At 43.5% G+C, this 18,991-nt stretch overlaps 1 protein-coding gene across 1 annotated transcript in view; it reads right to left on the minus strand.

The window, feature by feature from the left end:
• The window catches only part of PAPPA (pappalysin 1), a 254,556-nt gene that overhangs the window by 161,272 nt on the left and 74,293 nt on the right, over positions 1-18,991 (minus strand). Inside the window, exons 6-7 of the mRNA XM_068552436.1 lie at positions 16,366-16,487; positions 8,240-8,738 (exon numbers count right to left, since the gene is read on the minus strand). Coding sequence (XP_068408537.1) covers positions 8,240-8,738; positions 16,366-16,487 — 621 coding nt within the window. The remainder of the gene's footprint in view (positions 1-8,239; positions 8,739-16,365; positions 16,488-18,991) is intronic.

Here is an 18,991-nt window from a genome sequence, read left to right on the forward strand (position 1 = left end):
TTTCAAAATCGTGAAGGTACCTGGAGACAGTCAGCACTTCTACGGCTACTGCTGACCACAGAGATCTGTGGATTTTGCTAAACCCTTTTGTTTACCCTAATGTTCCCGGAACCTGTATTTCATTCTGAGAGGTACTTGGCCTAAGACTGATGAGAGGGAGTTGTAGGTGGGTGATGCCTGGCTTCCAAAAACAGAGGAAGGTTGTGCTGACTATGTACACTGCTAGCCTGGGCTCGGAACGGAAGTATTTGTTCTGGACTTGGAGGAACAGCTATCAATCCTGACGCTGCTCATCCATCCTGGTGGACATCGGAACGCAGGCAAGGCCATGCTGGAAAGGTGTGGGGAAAGGCCCTGCTCAGAAAGGGGGCCAGCCTGGAGCGTGCATTTCAACAACAGGTTCCTGGAAACCATGCTGGTCTGACCATGCCCACACTGTGCCAAACCTCTTCCTCCTCATCTACTTAAATGTTCAAAACTAAATGAAAAAAAAAAAACGTTCTCTTCTGTGTGTTTATTCTGTTGCTTCTTGGAAACGAGAAAAGCTAGTTTTAACATCTACTTTCTCCATCCATCAAGATGCCACCTTGGGGCTTCCCTTGTGGCGCAGTGGTTGAGAATCTGCCTGCCAATGCAGGGGACACGGGTTCGAGCCCTGGTCTGGGAAGATCCCACATGCCGCGGAGCAACTGGGCCCGTGAGCCACAACTACTGAGCCTGCACGTCTGGAGCCTGTACTCCGCAACAAGAGAGGCCGCGATAGTGAGAGGCCCGCGCACCGCAATGAAGAGTGGCCCCCACTTGCCACAACTAGAGAAAGCCCTCGCACAGAAACGAAGACCCAACACAGCCAACAATAAATAAATTAATTAATTAAAAAAAAAAAAAAGATGCCACCTTGTCCTTTTCCTGTCATAGCAATGATTATGCTCTATAGTTTTCCAGGTATGCCCTTTGGGGTCAGGCTAGGAGAAGTAAAACTTGACTCGAGCATCTATTAACTGTGGGACCTTAAATGAATGACTTCACCTTTTTGAGTCTGACCTTCCCCATCTAAAAATAAAGCATACTGATAACTACACCTCATTGGTAGGCTTATAAAAATACTGACCATATATGAAGTATTTACTATATGGTAATTATTAGCAGTAGGGATGCTAGTACGGCTAGTAGTAAATGCTACCTGCATAAGTGATGGTGGTTAACACAGTGACTAAATTTACACTCCACTGAGGTCAGAAACTGGGTTGGTTTTTGGTAACCATTGTATCTTCAGAATGTGGCATGGTTCCCATCCAAGGAACATTTGAGAAATATATCAATGAATAAATGATTACTAAGAGTAACTTCTTCATAAATGCTAGTTCCCTCTTGACTACCTGTTTTACCCTAGATTCCAGTAACACTGATGGATATGCAGGAGGGCTGACATTAAAATCCCAATTTAGCAGATGGGAAAACTGAGGTGTGAAAAGATTAACAACCAGACACCACTTAAAGATATTAATAGACAAGTAACAGAAGAGGGAATGTAAATAGCCAGTCAGTATTTGAAAAGATGCTCATTCACGATGCTCAGTCACAGGAACACCAATGAGAAGTCATGTTTTACCCATCAAATGGGCAAAGACAAAGCACTTCCATTTTGTTGAGTAGTCGTGACCATGGATACACCTAAATAACTGTAGCACGTTCCTACTGTGGAATGTTATGTAGCAGTTAAAAGGAATGAAGTAGATTTAAGGACCAAAGTGGACAGATAGCTCAGATTACTACATTTCTACATTTGATCTGAGACTGAACATGCTCTTCTGCCATGAAGTAGAGTAGGTTGGTTCATTCATTCTTTCATTCATTCTTTTGTTTATACATTCATTAATTTATCAATTTTTGCTAAGCATCCACTTGGTTTCAACCATCCATCCTACAGCAAACTTCTTCAATGATCAACTTTTATTCATCCTTCAGGTCTCAGCTTAGACATGACTTCTTCCAAGAAACCTTCCTAAACCATCTCAAGCGGGTTAGATACCCTTCTTGTGTTTTATATACCCTTCTTACGATCCTCACACCACACACTTTTCATGCTGCAGTATAATCACCTGATTTCTTTGCCCGTTTCCCCCTTTAAACCGTGTGCTCATGAGACTAGGGATCTCTAGTTCCAGCATAGAGCATGGCACAGAACAGACACCTAGTAAATATCTGTGATATAAGGAAAGTATCACTGAATATGATTAAATTAGATTTTCACTATTTGGTTGATGAATGAATGAAAAAATGAATACATACAAGAACAAAGAATGCATGACTAGGCGACATACAGAAAGAGCCAGGAAAAGAAATGGGGCTGAGACAAAAAAATGAAATGGTGACTCACCTTGAGAGTCATAGAAACAGCACGAAGGAGCCACCTGTGCTTCAGTTGACCCCGACTTGGTCTAACCTTTCCCAACCCTCCGAGGCTTACTATGGCATCACGTGTCAATACTATGGCTAAGACATGGAAGCAAGAGACCCTTTTTCTGAGAGGTTGTACTGCTGACTCACTCTTCACTCATTTACCTGACAAGCATTCATGGACCCTTGACTCTGTTACGAATGAGCATGCTAAATTTTGTATTTAAGAAACTGAACCAGGTGAGAGAAAAAACGCAGGCACAGTTAAATCTAAGATAAGCCAAACAGTGATCAAGGACCAAGGATCACGTTATAACACATCTATGTTCCAAATAGGCTGGGATCTCAATGATGGCAGGTCACCCAGCCTTTATTATGAGTCACTAGGAGACTCGTCCAGTCTCTGTTCAAATGTCACCTCATCACAGAGGCCTTTCCTGACCACCTATCTAAAATTACTAAATCCTACCCAATTGAGATATTATGTAGTGTTTTCTGGTTTGTCTCTTCCAACTACATCACAGGGATCAATGAGAGCAAGGATCTTCTCTGCTCTGTTCACTACTGCATCGCTAGTGCCTTGAAAGTACTTGGGTTCATGGTGGAAATCAACAAATATTCACTGAGAAAATGAACTGATGAGTGAACTAGAAAGTTTTTGAGCTGACTGATGGGGGTTCTGAGTATGTGGAATCCAGAGGAAGAGATTTGAGATTTGATTTGTAAAATGTGGACTCATATTCGTGACAATTTCCACCCTGATCATATGAATATGCCCTTCCTTTACGTTTATTCATTTACCCCAAGACTTATACTGAGAATACTGAGGAGGTGAGGTGAAATAGAGATTATGTTGGCAGCTTAACAGGTCTGAATGTGAAAGAAGAATCAATAGATTAATTAATTGGGACACACAAAGAAGCTCGTTGGGAGAGATGACTTCTAAGAATATTTCCAGCTCTAAATCAACGATTCTAAGAACAGAGAGGCATAAACAAAGTAGGCAACACAAACATAGTTGTTCAACTAGAGAAAGAATAAGAGCACTAGCTTTGGAGTTGATGGATCTATGTGTAAACCCCAGTTATAGTTACACAGCTTGATAGCTGGGTAATCTCTGAGTTTCAGGTTCTTATCTGTAATTTGGTGATAGGACCACCTACGCTGCAGAGTCGTTGTACAGATTAAGTCAAATGAGATTACCTAAATAAAGCCCTTAGTTAAGCATTTGACACACAGTAGGTACTTAGTAAATTACCGCTTCTCCATTTCTCTTCAACTGCTAAACTCCTTCCCATTCTTTATTCAAAGAGCATATTTATTCAAATATTCAAAAATATTTACTGAGTGCCTACTTTGTGCCTGGAATTGTTCTAGGCACTGGGACTGCACCAGCAGATAAACCAGCAAAAATCCAGTCCTCAAGGAGTTTATCTTCCTCAATTACAGCTCACTTCTTCCAAGTTTGGGTTAGAAACCACTGACTTTCTGTTTCTGTTTTCTCCATCAGGGCATTTACTATACTGCAGTGCTACTGCTTTCCTAACCCCCTCTCTTCCCAAAGAGTGGGCACACCATGTGGGCAGACTCCATGCCTGTCCTGGCACCACTGTATCATCATTTCCTAACATGGTGCATAGTGTGTAATAGACATCCAGTAAATATTTGCTGAATGAATCAACGATGGCTGGACGAACAGATGAATAGATGAATATTGAAAGTGAGCTGCTATTCACTGTTCCTGGTTTGCTTTATATCTCATTTCCTCTAAGCCAAAAAAAAGGGCTTAGTTTTATCCAGAGTCTTTACTTCTTAGAGAGATCTGGAGATTCCATACAGACCCAAGTAGCATGGTGCCCAGTGCAGAAGCACTTGGCAGTCAAGTTTAGAAACAGAAGTATCCCTGCTCCTTCTTCCCAGCCAGACACAAAAAGACCTGGCCACGTACCTCATGTTGCCGGACTTTCAAGAGTGGGTCTCAGGAACGGATTGTGGGTTGGTGGCCTGTGAGTTGTAATCCTGCCTTCTACTTCCTGTATCTTGAACTGTAGCCAGCTTGGATGCATGTCTGAGCTCTAAAATTCTGCCTTTGCATTATTACGGCAGGAGGTGGTATGGTATTGTGGTTGAGAAGGTGGAATTTGGAATTAGACCTGGGTTTTAAACCTGGCTCTGCCACTACCAGCTGTATTAGGTTGGATAAGTCACTCTTCTGAGCTTCAGCTTTTTCTCTGAGCTTCACCTGCCTCAGAAATATGTGTCAGGCACTTAAAACAGAGTCAATGTTCAGTAAATGGTTATTGGTATTGTTATTACTATCGTTATCATCATTATTCACAAACTACACCTTTCACTAGGCCATCCAGAATCGGTGAGGTCCACGCTGGGTACTGATTCAGAGATAAACAATCTCTGCTGAGTCCCTTTTACTACCAAAAAAAAAAAAAAAAAAAGTCACCTAAGAACAACTCCTATCCACAGAGAAAAGCTTCATATGTTGTCCCGTCATTTTACAGATAGAAAAAATAAAGCCCCAAAAGGTGATGCAATGTGTCTTCATGTCACATAGTGAGTTAGAAGCAGAGTCAGCACTGGTTCCGTTTTCCTCTGTCAGTGTCAGTCCTCACTCAATGCAGAGGCTTCCACTTAAGGAAGACAGTCCCCATTTTTCCCTTGTACCGGCCAAAAGCAATCAGTCTACGAGAAGCATCCATTGGGTAAGCACAGAAGCCTCTCCCTTCATCAATGTCATACCTTGGGAAACTATCTCCAGTATAGATAACAGAAAGAATAAATATTTTTGTTGAGAGAAAAAAATGAAGACAAAGGTCAAAGGGAATCATGTAATGGGTTGAGCCAGGGAAGAAAAAGAAAGCATTTTTTTTCTCTCTCCTCTTTTTCTCCAAAACAGTCTTTATATAGAACTTGTCTAAGAGCCAATTTATTTGATATGGAAAAAATGTGAGAGCAGTAAAATACACACACACACACACACACACACACACACACACAAAGAGGTATTTGTGTTGGAGTTTAGAACTCGAATTACCAAGAGATAAAGGAGCTGAAATGATAGGTTGACTTGGAATGATGTTTTATTTTTTCAGAGTCTCACAGAACTTTCAAGTCAGGAAGCGGAGCCTGGCCCAGCCCAGGTCTCCAATAAATTCCTTGGGACTCAAGAAAGACAAAGAGGAAGGTCAATGAAGGCCTCAGTCTAGACCTTGTGCCTGCAACACAGTGGGGACCAAAGAAACATTTGTTGAGAATGAAAGAACAAATGGTACACAATGTAGACCTGAATAGTGGTGGTTTTGGAAGCAAACTGGCATAGGAATTGGCGTTTTTACCAAGTGGTTAAGGTCTTCAGCACTGAAGTGTGAGTGTCTACAGGGAAGGGGCAAGGGCTGAGTCATCCCTGAAATCTACAGCTCTCAGCACAGACTCTGGCACACAGAACGTTCTCAGTACAAACTTGTAAATTGAATGAGTAGTCACTCATATGAGTAAAGAGACCTTGGAGGTTCCTGGGCCTTAGAGATCATTTAGAGCAGTAACTATTAAACTTCAACCACCATCAGAATCATCTGGAAAGGTCCTGTACTCAGAGTTTCTGATTCAGTTGTCTGGGCTGGGACCTAGGAACATGGCCTTTCTAAATTCTCAGATGCTGCCAGTCTGGGGCTACACTGTGAGAGCCTGATTTAGTGCAGTGGTTCTTAAACTTGGCTGCATGTTAGAATAATCCAGTGAGATTTTAAAGTCCTAATGGTTAGGCCTTATCTTCCTTACCAATTAGATCAATACCTGGGGCAGGGCCAGGAGGAGGAAGCAGGCAGGGATGCAAGTGAGCTGGAGGTGATTTTAAAGTGTCCCCAATTTTTGTAACGTGCAACTGACTTTGAGAACCACTAGTCTAGTACAACTTCCTCCTTATAGATTTAAGGCCTCTGAGCATGGGAAAGAGTAAGTGACTAGCCTAAGAATGCACAGCAAGTCAGCGACTTAGCTGAGAACAGAATTCAGGGTGCTTTTCCTCCTTCAGTTTAACTTCCACAATTCCACACTTATCAACCTGTGTCAGCTCTCACAGGCTCACAACTCAAGGCTAAAAAAAAAAAGCTGTGTTTAAGCTGAGGTTTTAAGACATCTATTATTTCTTCACCTCATTGTTTTATACAGAAATGTTAAGTGGATGCATATTTATAGAACTTTACCGTTCTAGACAAGTGAGGAGATGAAAGAGACAGGGTCATAGAATATTTTCCAGGCAAGAGGATCTTTTAAGCACATTCTCAAACACAAACCAAGTGCTCCCTCTGAGTTCTTAAACAGCTGTTCTTCATCTCTGAGTCCATGAATGGGTAAGGGTTTGCTTGCGATGTGCACGTTAATTGCCAGCATTGTAAAAGGAAGTGCTGGTAAAGTGTTTGAAAGTGGTTCTGTCTTTTAAAAAGATTAAAAGTTTCCTCCAGAACTTGGTTTCTATTAATAATATTTGGCTTAGCAAATATTTTCAAGTAGACAGAGCAGAGATTGCATCTTGTATCATCTTAGAACCAAAGAAAGTGCCACAAAAGGCCCAGAGAAACCATTGACTTCAACATTTTCATCACACAGAAGAGGAAATCAAAGCTCAAAGAGATTGACTGATTTATCTAACATTAGTAAGTGGGCTGGCTGGGGCTAGACACAAGGTGTCTGACTCTTGAGCTATTGTTCTTTTCAATACTCAAAGTGTTCCCCCCACCCATGTCACTTGTACATAGAAGAGGTTCAACCAATGTTTGGTGGTTGACTTCATAGACTCTTGGTACCCAAATTCGGTGTAGCTAAGGCTCCCTCATTTGTTAGATTAAAGCAGAAATTGGAATCACGTTTTTAATTGAACAGCGGTTAAGTGCACTGGCTTAGGAGTCAGGATGAATTCCAATCCTGATCTCACCACTTCCTAAGTATGTGATCTTGGACAAGTGACTTCATATCTCTAAGCTACAGTTTCCTTCTTTGTAAAATGAGAAGGAGACTAGGGCTGTGGTTGTGGGGAGGATGAAATAAGTAAAAGATGCAAAGACCTTAGCCCGTTGTCTGGCATATAGGAAAAGCACTAAGGACTTCAAAGTAAGGCAGCCCCTCTCATAAAACATAAATCCTTAGGATATTTGAGGAAGAGGTGATAGAGAGGTGGGCTGAGAAAGGAATATTAAGGACAAACAGTATCTCACATCAAAGCAATGAGTATCCCAAAAGAATCATGGAGACCTAGAGCTGCCAAGGCTCCTAAGCATCCAATGGGTATGAGCCTCTCTTCCACACCGGAAAACAAGGACTGCTACTGGTTACGTTCACCTTCCAGCAATATTCTCATGCAAATATCCAGGAACACGCCCAATTCCCAGCCAACCTGCTATAACTTCACCCCCTTCTCACCCGCTGGAAAAGCAATCACAATGCATGAATACTCTTCAATTTAATATAAGAGGGAAATCATTAGCAAACTTCGGTTCTTGTACTTTCATTAGTAATACATGACTTTCTCATTGCTACTCTCATCCAGCCTCCTTCATTTTACTGTTGGGAAAACTAAGCTGCAGAGAGGTCAGAGAGGCTTAGAGTTACATGTTAGGGCTGTCACCAAGACTCAGGACTCCTGGTTCTTTGTCCATTGTTCTTCCCACCATATCAACTCTGCCTTGTTAAGACAATTCTACACCCAACAGCAGGTTACAAATCCCTAGAAGTGAGTCTGGCTGTGATGAACCTCCTTCCAGTGAAGGCCTCTCCGACCCTCCTTACATCCCTCTACAGCCCACCCACTTGATCCAGAGAGCGCACTTACATGTCTGTGAATCTTCTACTGAAGTGTAGGGTGGAGGCCACGTCCACCTGGAGAGGAGGATCCCGGACCACCTTGTACTGCAAGGGCTTACACTCCAGGCAGAGTGGGCTGTCTGCAACAGAGGTCAACATGGCCGCATCTATCTCCAAGTGCTCATCCAACGTGTAGATCTGGATGCCATACACCTTCTCGCTCACATCCCGGAGTTTGATGGTCAGTGGGACATCACAGAAGACGTTCTGAGGGCCCAGGGAGATGTTCTTCCCACTGACAGTCAACAGTTTGATGTCATTGACAGCCCCACTGGAGTCCCAGTCAGTGGAGACAAAGGTCACCCAGATGGTCAAAGACTCAGGGACCAAGGGGTAGTGGAATTCCAGTTCAAGGTAGCAGCCTTGTGGCTCAGGGCAGGCTGGAGGGACTGTGTGTGGGTTGACAGCTGAATTTGGGCTCCAGGTGCGTACACTGGACTTACAGGGTTGTTCAACATCTGGATGACCTGTGGACAAGAGATGAGGGGATGAGTTCTGGAAAGTCCTCAGAGTGTCCTGCAGACCTCAGGTGACACTGGCCTGGCTAGAACTCACAGAGAGGGTAAAAAGAGAGGGAAGAGTCTCAGTGTCTTGGTGAATTTGCTGTGTGCACAGCACCCAGCTCATCCCCACACCTGCGATACAGATCTGGACGAATCGCCAGACATCTGGTCAAAACTACATTCAAATAAGTGTCTTATGATTGTGTTGGTGCCCAAAGTGTCCCACCTCATTTATTACTTGTAGGCTTTTCTGCCTCAGATGGAAAGAAAGGAACGCACATTTGCTAAACATTCACTATGTCCTCTGAACCTGTTTAATTCTTGCAAGGACTCATTTCTGAGATGAGGCAACTAAGGCTCAGAAATGTGGAGTGAACTAACCAGAGTTTCACAGCTTGAAGTGTAACAGTCGGCATTAGAGCCTAGTTTTGTCTCGTCCTGAAGTTCCTCGTTGCTCTCCAGACTGAATGCAAGAGCCACTAAAATAAACTAGCATCCCTGTGGCACTGCCTTTGGTACAACCTGCTTGGAATGACAGAAGGGCCAGAAACCTCCAACGAAGAGGAGGTAAGTAACGATAGCTTCTGCCCCTTGGGCTGAGTATTCTGGGAGGAAACTGTCTAGAACCATGAATGACAGAGCTGGAAGACAGCCCTGGAGCCATCTTATCTCTTTTCCTCCCCTTCTCCACATGAGGTCATTCCATACCACTGAGCTTCTCTGAGCTCTGTCCAGTCTGACTCAGGAAGGGGAGGGATGGTTAGGAGGGGGGAGAAGGAAGGAGAGATTCTTCTACTCTTTCCCCAGGGAGACAATGCCTCATCCCCACTGATCTCAGCCTGCAGCGACTTCTGAATTTTTCTCTGCTGAGATCATTAGTCCTAGACCCTCAGAGAGCTCTCCTTTGCACTGCTGAGAAAAGTAATCAGGACTCAATGCAGTGACTGCCTCTAATTTATTTAAGGGTGTCTAGCAAGAGATACACATCAGCTGGTGAGGGAAGGATGAAGGATCTCAGGTTGTCCTATCAGCCACATTCTTTAGCATCAGTGGTTGATGGGGGGTGGAGATGCTGGACATTTCTAAAGCAAAAGGGAAAAAAATCAATCTTTGTCCGAAAAGGTTTTGATACTGTTACAGCATAATAGGAATCACCACAGTATGAAAACTAGAAAGCCATTTTGGGTGGAAAAGCCATTCCAGTGAAAGCTGTAAATGCCTCCAATCTCCTTGCCTCTGCCCAGCCAAGGGAGAAGAGAGAAGATGTCCAGTGGAGATGGAGAAGAGAAGAGAAAAAGAGATGGGAGCAAGGGGGCTGGGGGGCGGAGAACAAGGAAAATTCAAAAGACTTTTTAGATATAACACATCAGAACAAGAAGAGATGGATGTAACTACAAGATTCTCTCCACCTCTCCTTGGTCAGGTTCATTTATTACTTGCAGCAAATGCTGGATAGAAGAGACCGGTTGTTTAAGTCAAAGGCACAAACAAGACTCCCTACCTAGGCTGAAGCCTTTCTTCTTATCGATTCTCCAACCCAAAGAGTTTCTGATTCTTTTGACTCTGTGGGTTGTTGGTACTCATATATCACTTACTCATTCAAAAAGCTTTACTGAGGACAGCGTTTTAATACATACAGAGCACATTCCCTAGCCATTAATTTATTTATCTGATTCTTACCAAAATCCTGTAAGATAGTTGTCATTTTTGTCTCTGTTTTGTAGCTCTGTTTCACTCAATACCATATTCAGTCTTTAATACAGTGCCTGGCACATAAATAGTGAACATAGTGGACATTCAATAAATATTTGTTAAGTGAAGAATCTTCTATCTTGTTCAAATATGGAGCTACAAAAGAAAGTGAAGGCTCCATGGAGTATTAGAGCCTGCTGTGCCATGGCGGGTGCCAGGTGAACATGCCCCTGCCCTCCACCATGGGCTCTCCTGGAACTGGCAAGGAATGGGCCAACCTTCCTCCCTTCCTCGGAGAAAATGCCTGTCGGCGGTGGGGAGCCCCAGGAGAGCAAAGATGACAAATCTGTTTGGCTCATGCTTTCATCCCTGGTTTACTGTTAATCAACAGAGGGACCAAATGCTTTCCAAAGGACAAGAAAGTGAGCTTGGTCATTATGCTCAAGTAAGTAAACAGGACTAGAAATATTTGCAAAGTGTGTGCTTGTCTGGTTATCAGAGACCAACTTTTAGATGTACAAAAGAGCCTCAAGGCGCACTGAGTCCAAGCCATCAAAAAAGCAGCAATCCCTTTAATAATACCAGGCTTCACGCACTGACCATTCACTGTGTGCTGGGCACTGTGCCAGGCACGTTACATGCCTCAGCTCTTTTCATCCTGGCCATAAGTCTATGACGTTGGTCTTATGAAACTCATTTTACGGAAGAGGAAACAGAGCCTGAGATGGTTAAGTAATTCCTTGGTGGGGAGTAGGATACTATGTGATACTGTTGGTCCAGGGATCATGCCAAGCTTTGAAGGAATGAAAGATGGGTTAAAATATCAACTATACAGTTTCTCACTGTATCACCTACTCTAATGATGCCTACCCGACAGGGGTGCTATAATAGTCAAATGGGATGAGATATTTAATAGAGGAACATATTCACAAGTACATTAGCTCTGTTTTGAAACATAAGGAAGAATTAACAAGGGAAGGCTTGGGAAAAGGAGGTATTCCAAACAAAGGGAACAGTTGAGAGAGAATGCGAAATAAGATGACTGTGGTTTTGAGTGCAACGGGAAAGCAGTAAGTGGTGGTAAGGCTGGCATGCTAAGCCGAACCCAGATTATGAATGGTCTTGTACATCACTTTAAGGAAACTGAACTTTATGCTGAGAGAGCTGGGGAGCTACTGAAGAATTTGAAACAAGCAAATGAAAGTTGTCTTTCAGAAAAACCAATGTTTAGAGTCACAGGTACTCTCCATCCATCCATCCATCCATCCAGGGAATAATTGTTGACTGTCTGGTCTGTGTCCAGTGTTAGGCTATAGTCCCTGGAAAAACAGGTTTTGCAGCCATGGTCTCTGCCCTCACGGAGCTTCTACTCCAGTGAAAACAGTTAAGAAACTGCTGTACTAATTCAGATAATACACAACTGCTGCTTGTACAAAGGGAACATCAGAGATGAGGACAAATCAGTGTCCCTACGGAAGAAAAATGGATACAGCTGGGAAACTAACTGGATGTGTGGTGATAAATCTGGGAGAAGGGTTGAGAAAAGGAAAGGGAAGGAAAGGGAAGGGAAGGGAAGGAAAGGGAAGGGAAGGAAAGGGAAGGGAAGGGAAGGGAAGGGAAGGGAAGGGAAGGAAAGGAAAGGAAAGGAAAGGAAAGGAAAGGAAAGGGAAGGGAAGGGAAGGGAAGGGAAGGGAAGGGAAGGAAAGGAAAGGAAAGGAAAGGAAAGGAAAGGAAAGGAAGGGATGAGGGAAGAAAGGAAGGGGGAAGGAAGAAAAGTACAAAGGAACTGTTACTTCATTACCAATACACATCTTTTTGTATATATGCTGACAAAATGAAAAGTTACATGTTTATATAAGCTATCCACTAGAGATGAGGCCATATATGTATGTGAAATATATTTATACATACTTATGCTGATTTAAATTTACATTTATCATGATCTATACAGACATCTATTACATATCGTTGTGTATATACACTGCAGCTGTTGACACAAATATAACAACTTGGTGCCAGGCTTTTTCTAGATGAATACTTTAGCACACCTGAAATATTCTGGGCAGAAAAATGGGGAAAATATTCACACAAGTAAGAATGAAAACAGCCAGTGCCATGTGTTAATCTCTCATGGAAAACCCAGGAGTTGCAATGTATTATAGGCTTGCATAAGTGATCTTCACTGAAATCTGAGTCGATCAGATCTAGCTATCTAATTCCTGAGCTACAAGCATATCATGGTATTGAATACCTCAGAAAATATTCATCTATGAAATATAGTTTTTGCTCAAGAGAAGGGAAAATAGGTTTCTTCTTGGTACAACCATGTTCTGTGGCCAAAGGCAAGAATCTCTGTGATTATATTTACCTGAAGTTCATGAAATGGAGTTAATGGAACATAGTGAATGTGCAGTAAATATCTGTTAAATGAAGAATTTTCTATCATGTTAATATGGAGTTAAAATAATGTTAAAACATTAATAATAACGTTAATATGGAGTTAATATCATGTTAATATGGAGTTAAAATATCACAGCTGGAAAGGACGTTTGTTCTACGGATAAGATGCTATCTTCAGAGAAGCAAAGTGACTCACTCAAGGGCACAGAGCACACTGATGGCCAGACTCAGACCAAAATCCCATCCTCGTCATCCCCCCCACACCCATGCTCTTTCCCCAACCCCAAAGATACTCTGGCATCGCTCACAGACTGGGGAGTCTTATGTTAGTTTGGGAAGTCCAAAAACTTAAACACGCAAAGATAAATAGGATGAAAATGAGTTGAGAAATAAATTGCAGAGTTTGGCTCATGGAAAAGTTTATTTCTTTAAGAATATTAAAAGGGTCTGAGCCAAATGGATCACAGAGTCTGTAATAGGATGCTCTAAAAAAAGAACAGAGCCTTTTCCTGGCCTGCCTGTACTAAATTTGCATATCCTGAAGGAAAACCCGGGGCTGCTGGGTTTCCTTGGAGGCCTCAGTCAGCTCAGGGTACAGGGGGCGCTCAGCACTTCAGTGGGACCCCACTCTGCATATCATGCTTGAAGAGGGTCAGGGATGAACCAGGAACAGACCTAACCAACTGACAGTTTGGTTGGATGGAGGTGTGGGGAGATACCAGGAAATTATTTCTTTCATTCAAGTGGTAGAACAAACCAAGATGATTTTAGCCAGAAACGTCTCAGGGTAGAGTCTTGTTACTGCTTCCTCCCAAATCTCTCTCAATTCCATTGATTCTTCTCCAGTATCACCACCATTGACCTCATCCAGGCCACCGCCATCCGTCTGCTGGATTCCTGAAACAGCCACCTGGATGCGCCCTTCCCCCCATCCACTCCTCCCCCCATCTTTTTGCCACAGAGCAGCCCAGATGATCTTTCTAAGAGGCACACCTCACCATACTCCAGGCACCTGCCAAGGCACGTGGCATCTCCTCACTGCCCTCAGAATAATCCAAACCCATCCTCATTCGGACATTACACATATCACCGCAGTCCAACCTCTCCCTCACCCACACCTCCCTTTTCATACTCCAGACCCACTTAAGTTCTTACCCCATTATTGAAGAGCTTTTGTCTATGTACATTATATCTATTAGTCATTACCACATTGTGGATTAAAACTGAGAAACTTTAAAACACAGGAACACCTAAGTATGCGTCCCATTAGCTATCAGAGCAGTAAAACATCGCATGCCATGCAGCTGCTGGGAAGCTCCACTGTACACTCAGGAAAGAATGAGCGTGAAAAAGGTCAACAGCGGCATAGCATTATTATGAAAATACCTCTGGACTTTGAGGACACACTACAAAGTCTTAGGAACCCCATAAGCCTCCAGATCACACTGAGAAAACCAGTGCTCTAAACGTATCCAACTTCTCTCACATTCTTAAATGTAACTTGTTCACTGGTGTGTTAACATTTCCTGGGTGGCGTGAGTCTCAATTCGGGGTGAGGCCCCCTACGCGGCACAAGCCTCATCACGCCCGATGGTGATCGCCCGCGTACTCATCTGACTCCCCTATTAGACAGTCAGCTCTGCCCAGTCCGTGTGCCCAGGACCGTCCCTACGGTGGGCAGAGATGAGACGGGTTCACTCCTTGCAGGGAAGAGACCCATACCTTCTCCTGTGAGAACCCAACGTGGGTTCGGTTTGGGTGAAAAAGTTACCACCGCAGATTTCGGGAAGAACTTTCTAACAGATGGAGCTAGAACGGGAAGGCCAAGGAAATACACGAGCTGGTGCCGGGAGAGCCTCGGTGAGGGAGGGCACAAAGGGGATTCCTGCCCGGGGTGGGAACTGGGGCTGGATGACCCCAGGCGTCCCTTCCGCGTCTGACAGCCTGTGGTTCTGTGAGGCTGAGCTAAGGGTTTCTCCCAGGCACCCCTCTGGCTTTACTTTCTGGATGAATTTGTTTAGAGTTCCCCAGTTCGACTCTCATTTTTATTTTAAGCTATTTTAGAAGATAACAGAGCACAGCGCTGTCATTTTTCTCCCTCACTTTCCTCTCTGATCCCTCTCCCTTGCTTTATTCTATCTCTGGCTTTTTCTTTTTCAAGCTTCTTTCTAAAAATATAAAGGGAGACGGGGGAGTTCTCACTGAACCTCAGTGAAGAGACAGATTCTGCTCCCTCTGGTGGACTGGGGTCCCCACCCAAAGACAGCTGCCAGGAGCCGACCTGCAGAGCAGAATGAAGGACAGAGAGGGGGCTTCTACGTGGAAGTCTCTGAAGGCAACGGAGGGCGAGACAGAGGACTGAGAGGAGAATGCGGGATCTCCGCCAGCCTGGCTTCAGGGGCTAGACCTGTGCCCCCAAGAAAGAGACACTGCAGGAGGAAACGGAATAGGCAATTTTCCATGAGACTCTCTAACTTGCAAGCTCTCTTCCTTCAGGGCCAAGCGACAGTGCAACAAAGCATTGGGTGAAAGGCAGTTTCTTAATTTCTCTAGAAGACGGAGGGGCAGTGAGCTGTACTGTAAGGTGGCACAGAGACTGTTGGCTCCTGGGGAGGCCTGGGAGACGTCCCTGTGCGGGGAAGGTCTGGTCATGGGTAGAGCCACAACCGTGGCAGTCATGAGGTGCTTCCTTCTAGCGCCTTGCGGATAAATGGATCCTGAAAAGGCGGTTTCATGGAAGGAAACCGAGAGGAAGAGTTGTGACACATGTAAGAAGCCCCTGGGTACCCCAGAAGTAACTGTAGGAGAATCAAAGGCTAGTGATGTGTATTGATTCTAATGTGACCTTGTTTGTTTATGCCCTCCCAGGCTGTCAGAGTCTGGGGCATATATAAACATACACATACTGTGTCTTATCAGGTGTGTGGCCTTGGGCACTTACTGAATACCTCAGGGAATTTGTTTCTTCATATGTAAAGAGGCATTACATGCTTAGGACAGTGCAGGTGCTCAAAAACTCGTGTTGAACAAATGCATGAATACTGGCCTTGATGTAGGGGAAAGGGTACAAACTCCTAGTTATACAATGAACAAATTCTGGAGTTCTAATATACAGCATGGTGACTGTAGTTAACAATACTGTATTGAAAATTGCTTAGAGAGGAAATCTTAAATGTTCTCACCAAGAAAAAAAAAAACAGAAGTGTGAGGTGACAGATATGTTAACTAACCTTACTGTGGTGATTTTGAAACACATACATGTATCAAGTCATCACATTGTACTCCTTAAACTTACACAGTGTTATATGTCAATTATACCTCAATAAAGCTGAGCAAAAAAAAAAAGACAAAAAAAAAAAAAAATTACTGGCCTTGTAGGGCAATCTTCAGATCAAATGAGACAGCACATGAAAAAGACCGTTAAAATCATAAAACTCCAACTACCTCGAAAGTGTTCTTTGCGTACCCAACCAGCAAAAGAGCTTCCAGGCTGGCTTACCTTCTGCTTCCCGAGGACTCCAGTGTCCTGATGGGCCACAGGGCATCGGGGAGGAGGCGTTGAAGGCATATTGCACCAGGATTCTCCCTTCCAGGCAAAGGTCACATGCTGATCCCAATTCTCTAGGAGGCCAAGGAAAGAAGGAAAATGCACCGACTTAGGAACAGTTGAATGAGTCCCTGGCTTGACTAAGCCAAAGGCGGAGGTTACAACCAATCTATGTTCTCCGATCTTTCCTATCTTTCCCAGAGCTTCCAGAGTATGACGATGAGTGAAATTCTTCCCCATTGCCCATGAGGGCCTTGTTTGGGCCTAAGTGGCTTCTGTGCTGATGGGGGATACACTTTAATTCTAAGCAGCCCAGAATCAACAGAATCAACTTACTACCTGCACTAATCTTCATTTCATCAATCATTTAAAGTTCCCTTGAAGATTTGATGTGCGGTTGTGAGAGAATCTTTTGCCCCATTGGACCTCAAATTTTATTCTTTTAACAATATCTGTCAGGTACCTACCATATGCAGGAACCATCCAGTATCCTAGGTATTAAATAGGAAGAAGGCGTGGTTCAGTTCCTTCACCTGAAAATGAGTGGGCTGAACTAGATGATGCCTAAAGAATCTTCTAGCCCTGACATGCTGGGGCTGGATGAGTCACTCTTTGATTTTACAGTCAAAAACGGTTTCCTAACCATGCCATCTAATTCATTTTAGCAGCTTTCCAAGGGGCAAGCCAATCCCTCAATGGGACCAGCCCAGCCCCAGAAGTAGAATATTACGGTGGCTTTCCCTATCATCTAGTGTCTTATGTGTCTGGATTCAATCTCCCTTTAGCCACAACAGCCTCTGGGATCCTACTTGTTCTCCAGACTTGGCTCCTGTTTAGGAGACAGTTGCTGGGAAGGGAGAGGGATAAGCCCTCTCCTCATGTACGAGGGTGAGCGAGCCCAAAACTCTGTAAATCTGAGCAACTCCTACAGAGGTACTGGAAAGGGAAAATGTCAAGAAATGTCATAGCCCAACCCATTATTTCTCAAAATGCAATGGTCCTTCCAATACCTCTTTCCTAGAAGAATCACTATACTTTGGCTACCTGAAAGATACAACGGAGGAACCCTATCTCAAGCCTTAGGGCTTTTGCTTCATAGGGAACCTCCGCAGACCCTAGGCTCACATGCTTGTCAACATCACAGTCTGCTGGTGGTCCTTACTCCTCCTCCACCCAGCTGCCAGGGAGCTCAGCCCCAAACCTAAATCTGAACACTTCATGTCCCTGCTTATCTGCTTACATGGTGGTCAACATATGTAGTTTAACGTACGTATGTATGGATGGATGGATAAATACCAGTCACTCCAATATGTTGCTAAGACCCATGATTCACCTAGTCTAGACCCTCAAATTGCAGATTCTGCATCCTCAGCTTTATCACTGTAAATATGAAAACATACATAGGTAGAAATGTTATAAGCACACTAATATTCAGTGATAGGCGAATGATTAAATAGCCTAAGGTTAATCTGCTCAATGGAATGGTAAGCAGTTTTTATAAAAAATAATTATAAAGATTACTAAATTTTATGGAAAAAGGCATTAGCTATCATGTTAAGTGAAAGAGCCATATTCAAAACCGTATCTATAGCAGCATCTCAATGCTCTTCTAATAATCTTAATGCAACAAAATATGATCAGCAGTAATTTCTAGGTGATAGAACACAGGATGATTCCTCCCCCCCTACTTTTATTCCTTCTGGTTTTCTGAACTTTCTATATATTTTCAGTATGTATAAGGTACTCCCGGACTAGCAATAATGATGATTATACAGATATGCTTGCAGGCAGGGGATGAGGAGTGGAGAGAGAGGCGCTCAGCACCACTCTGGTTCCATTACAATGACCACAATCCACGCATAGCAACTCAGAGTCACAGGACTGGCTTTATGACGACAGTGAGATTACAAACATCCTTGTATGGAATCGGGAGTCACACCGACCTTAATGGTAATTGAGCCTTTCTACTTCTTTAGATGCTTTGTTTTAGATGATACACATATAGTCACCTGCACTTCACTGAGTTCTTGACACAGTGTAGGTTCCCAATAAATACTTTGATGAGTGAATAAGCCATCATCCACCTGACAGTAAATGTGCCTAATTTACACAGAGCTCTACCAAGTGCATTCCCTCATGTTCAATCACTGGTTCATGTGTTCATTCAATATTTCATCTATTCATTCAGTGGATACTCATTGAACAGCCTCTGGTTGTTAGCACTGTACAACTACCAGACATTAGCCATCCAAGGGTGAGTACATTTGGTGTGGTACCTGCCCTCATAAGAGCTTTCCATCCAGCAGAGGCAACGGTCTCTAAACAAACAGACAAATAGATATAAAAGTACAGATTCATCATTTCTAGAAGGAAAGTTGATAGATGATGTAGGAGAGAATAATGGGGTGGAGCGTGCTGGGCTTATTTAGATTGGCATAATCATAGAAGATCTTAGTCAAGGTATGGTGAAGAATGACACAAAGAGTGGGAGTAAAGCATTCCAGGTTCAGTCTAAAGGTATGTAAAGGACCTATGCAAGAAAAAAGGGCTTGGTCCATAGGGGTCCTTAAAGAAACCT

Source organism: Eschrichtius robustus, chromosome 10 (genome assembly GCF_028021215.1).
Source record: "Eschrichtius robustus isolate mEscRob2 chromosome 10, mEscRob2.pri, whole genome shotgun sequence".
In the NCBI taxonomy this organism is placed as follows: Eukaryota; Metazoa; Chordata; class Mammalia; order Artiodactyla; family Eschrichtiidae; genus Eschrichtius; species Eschrichtius robustus.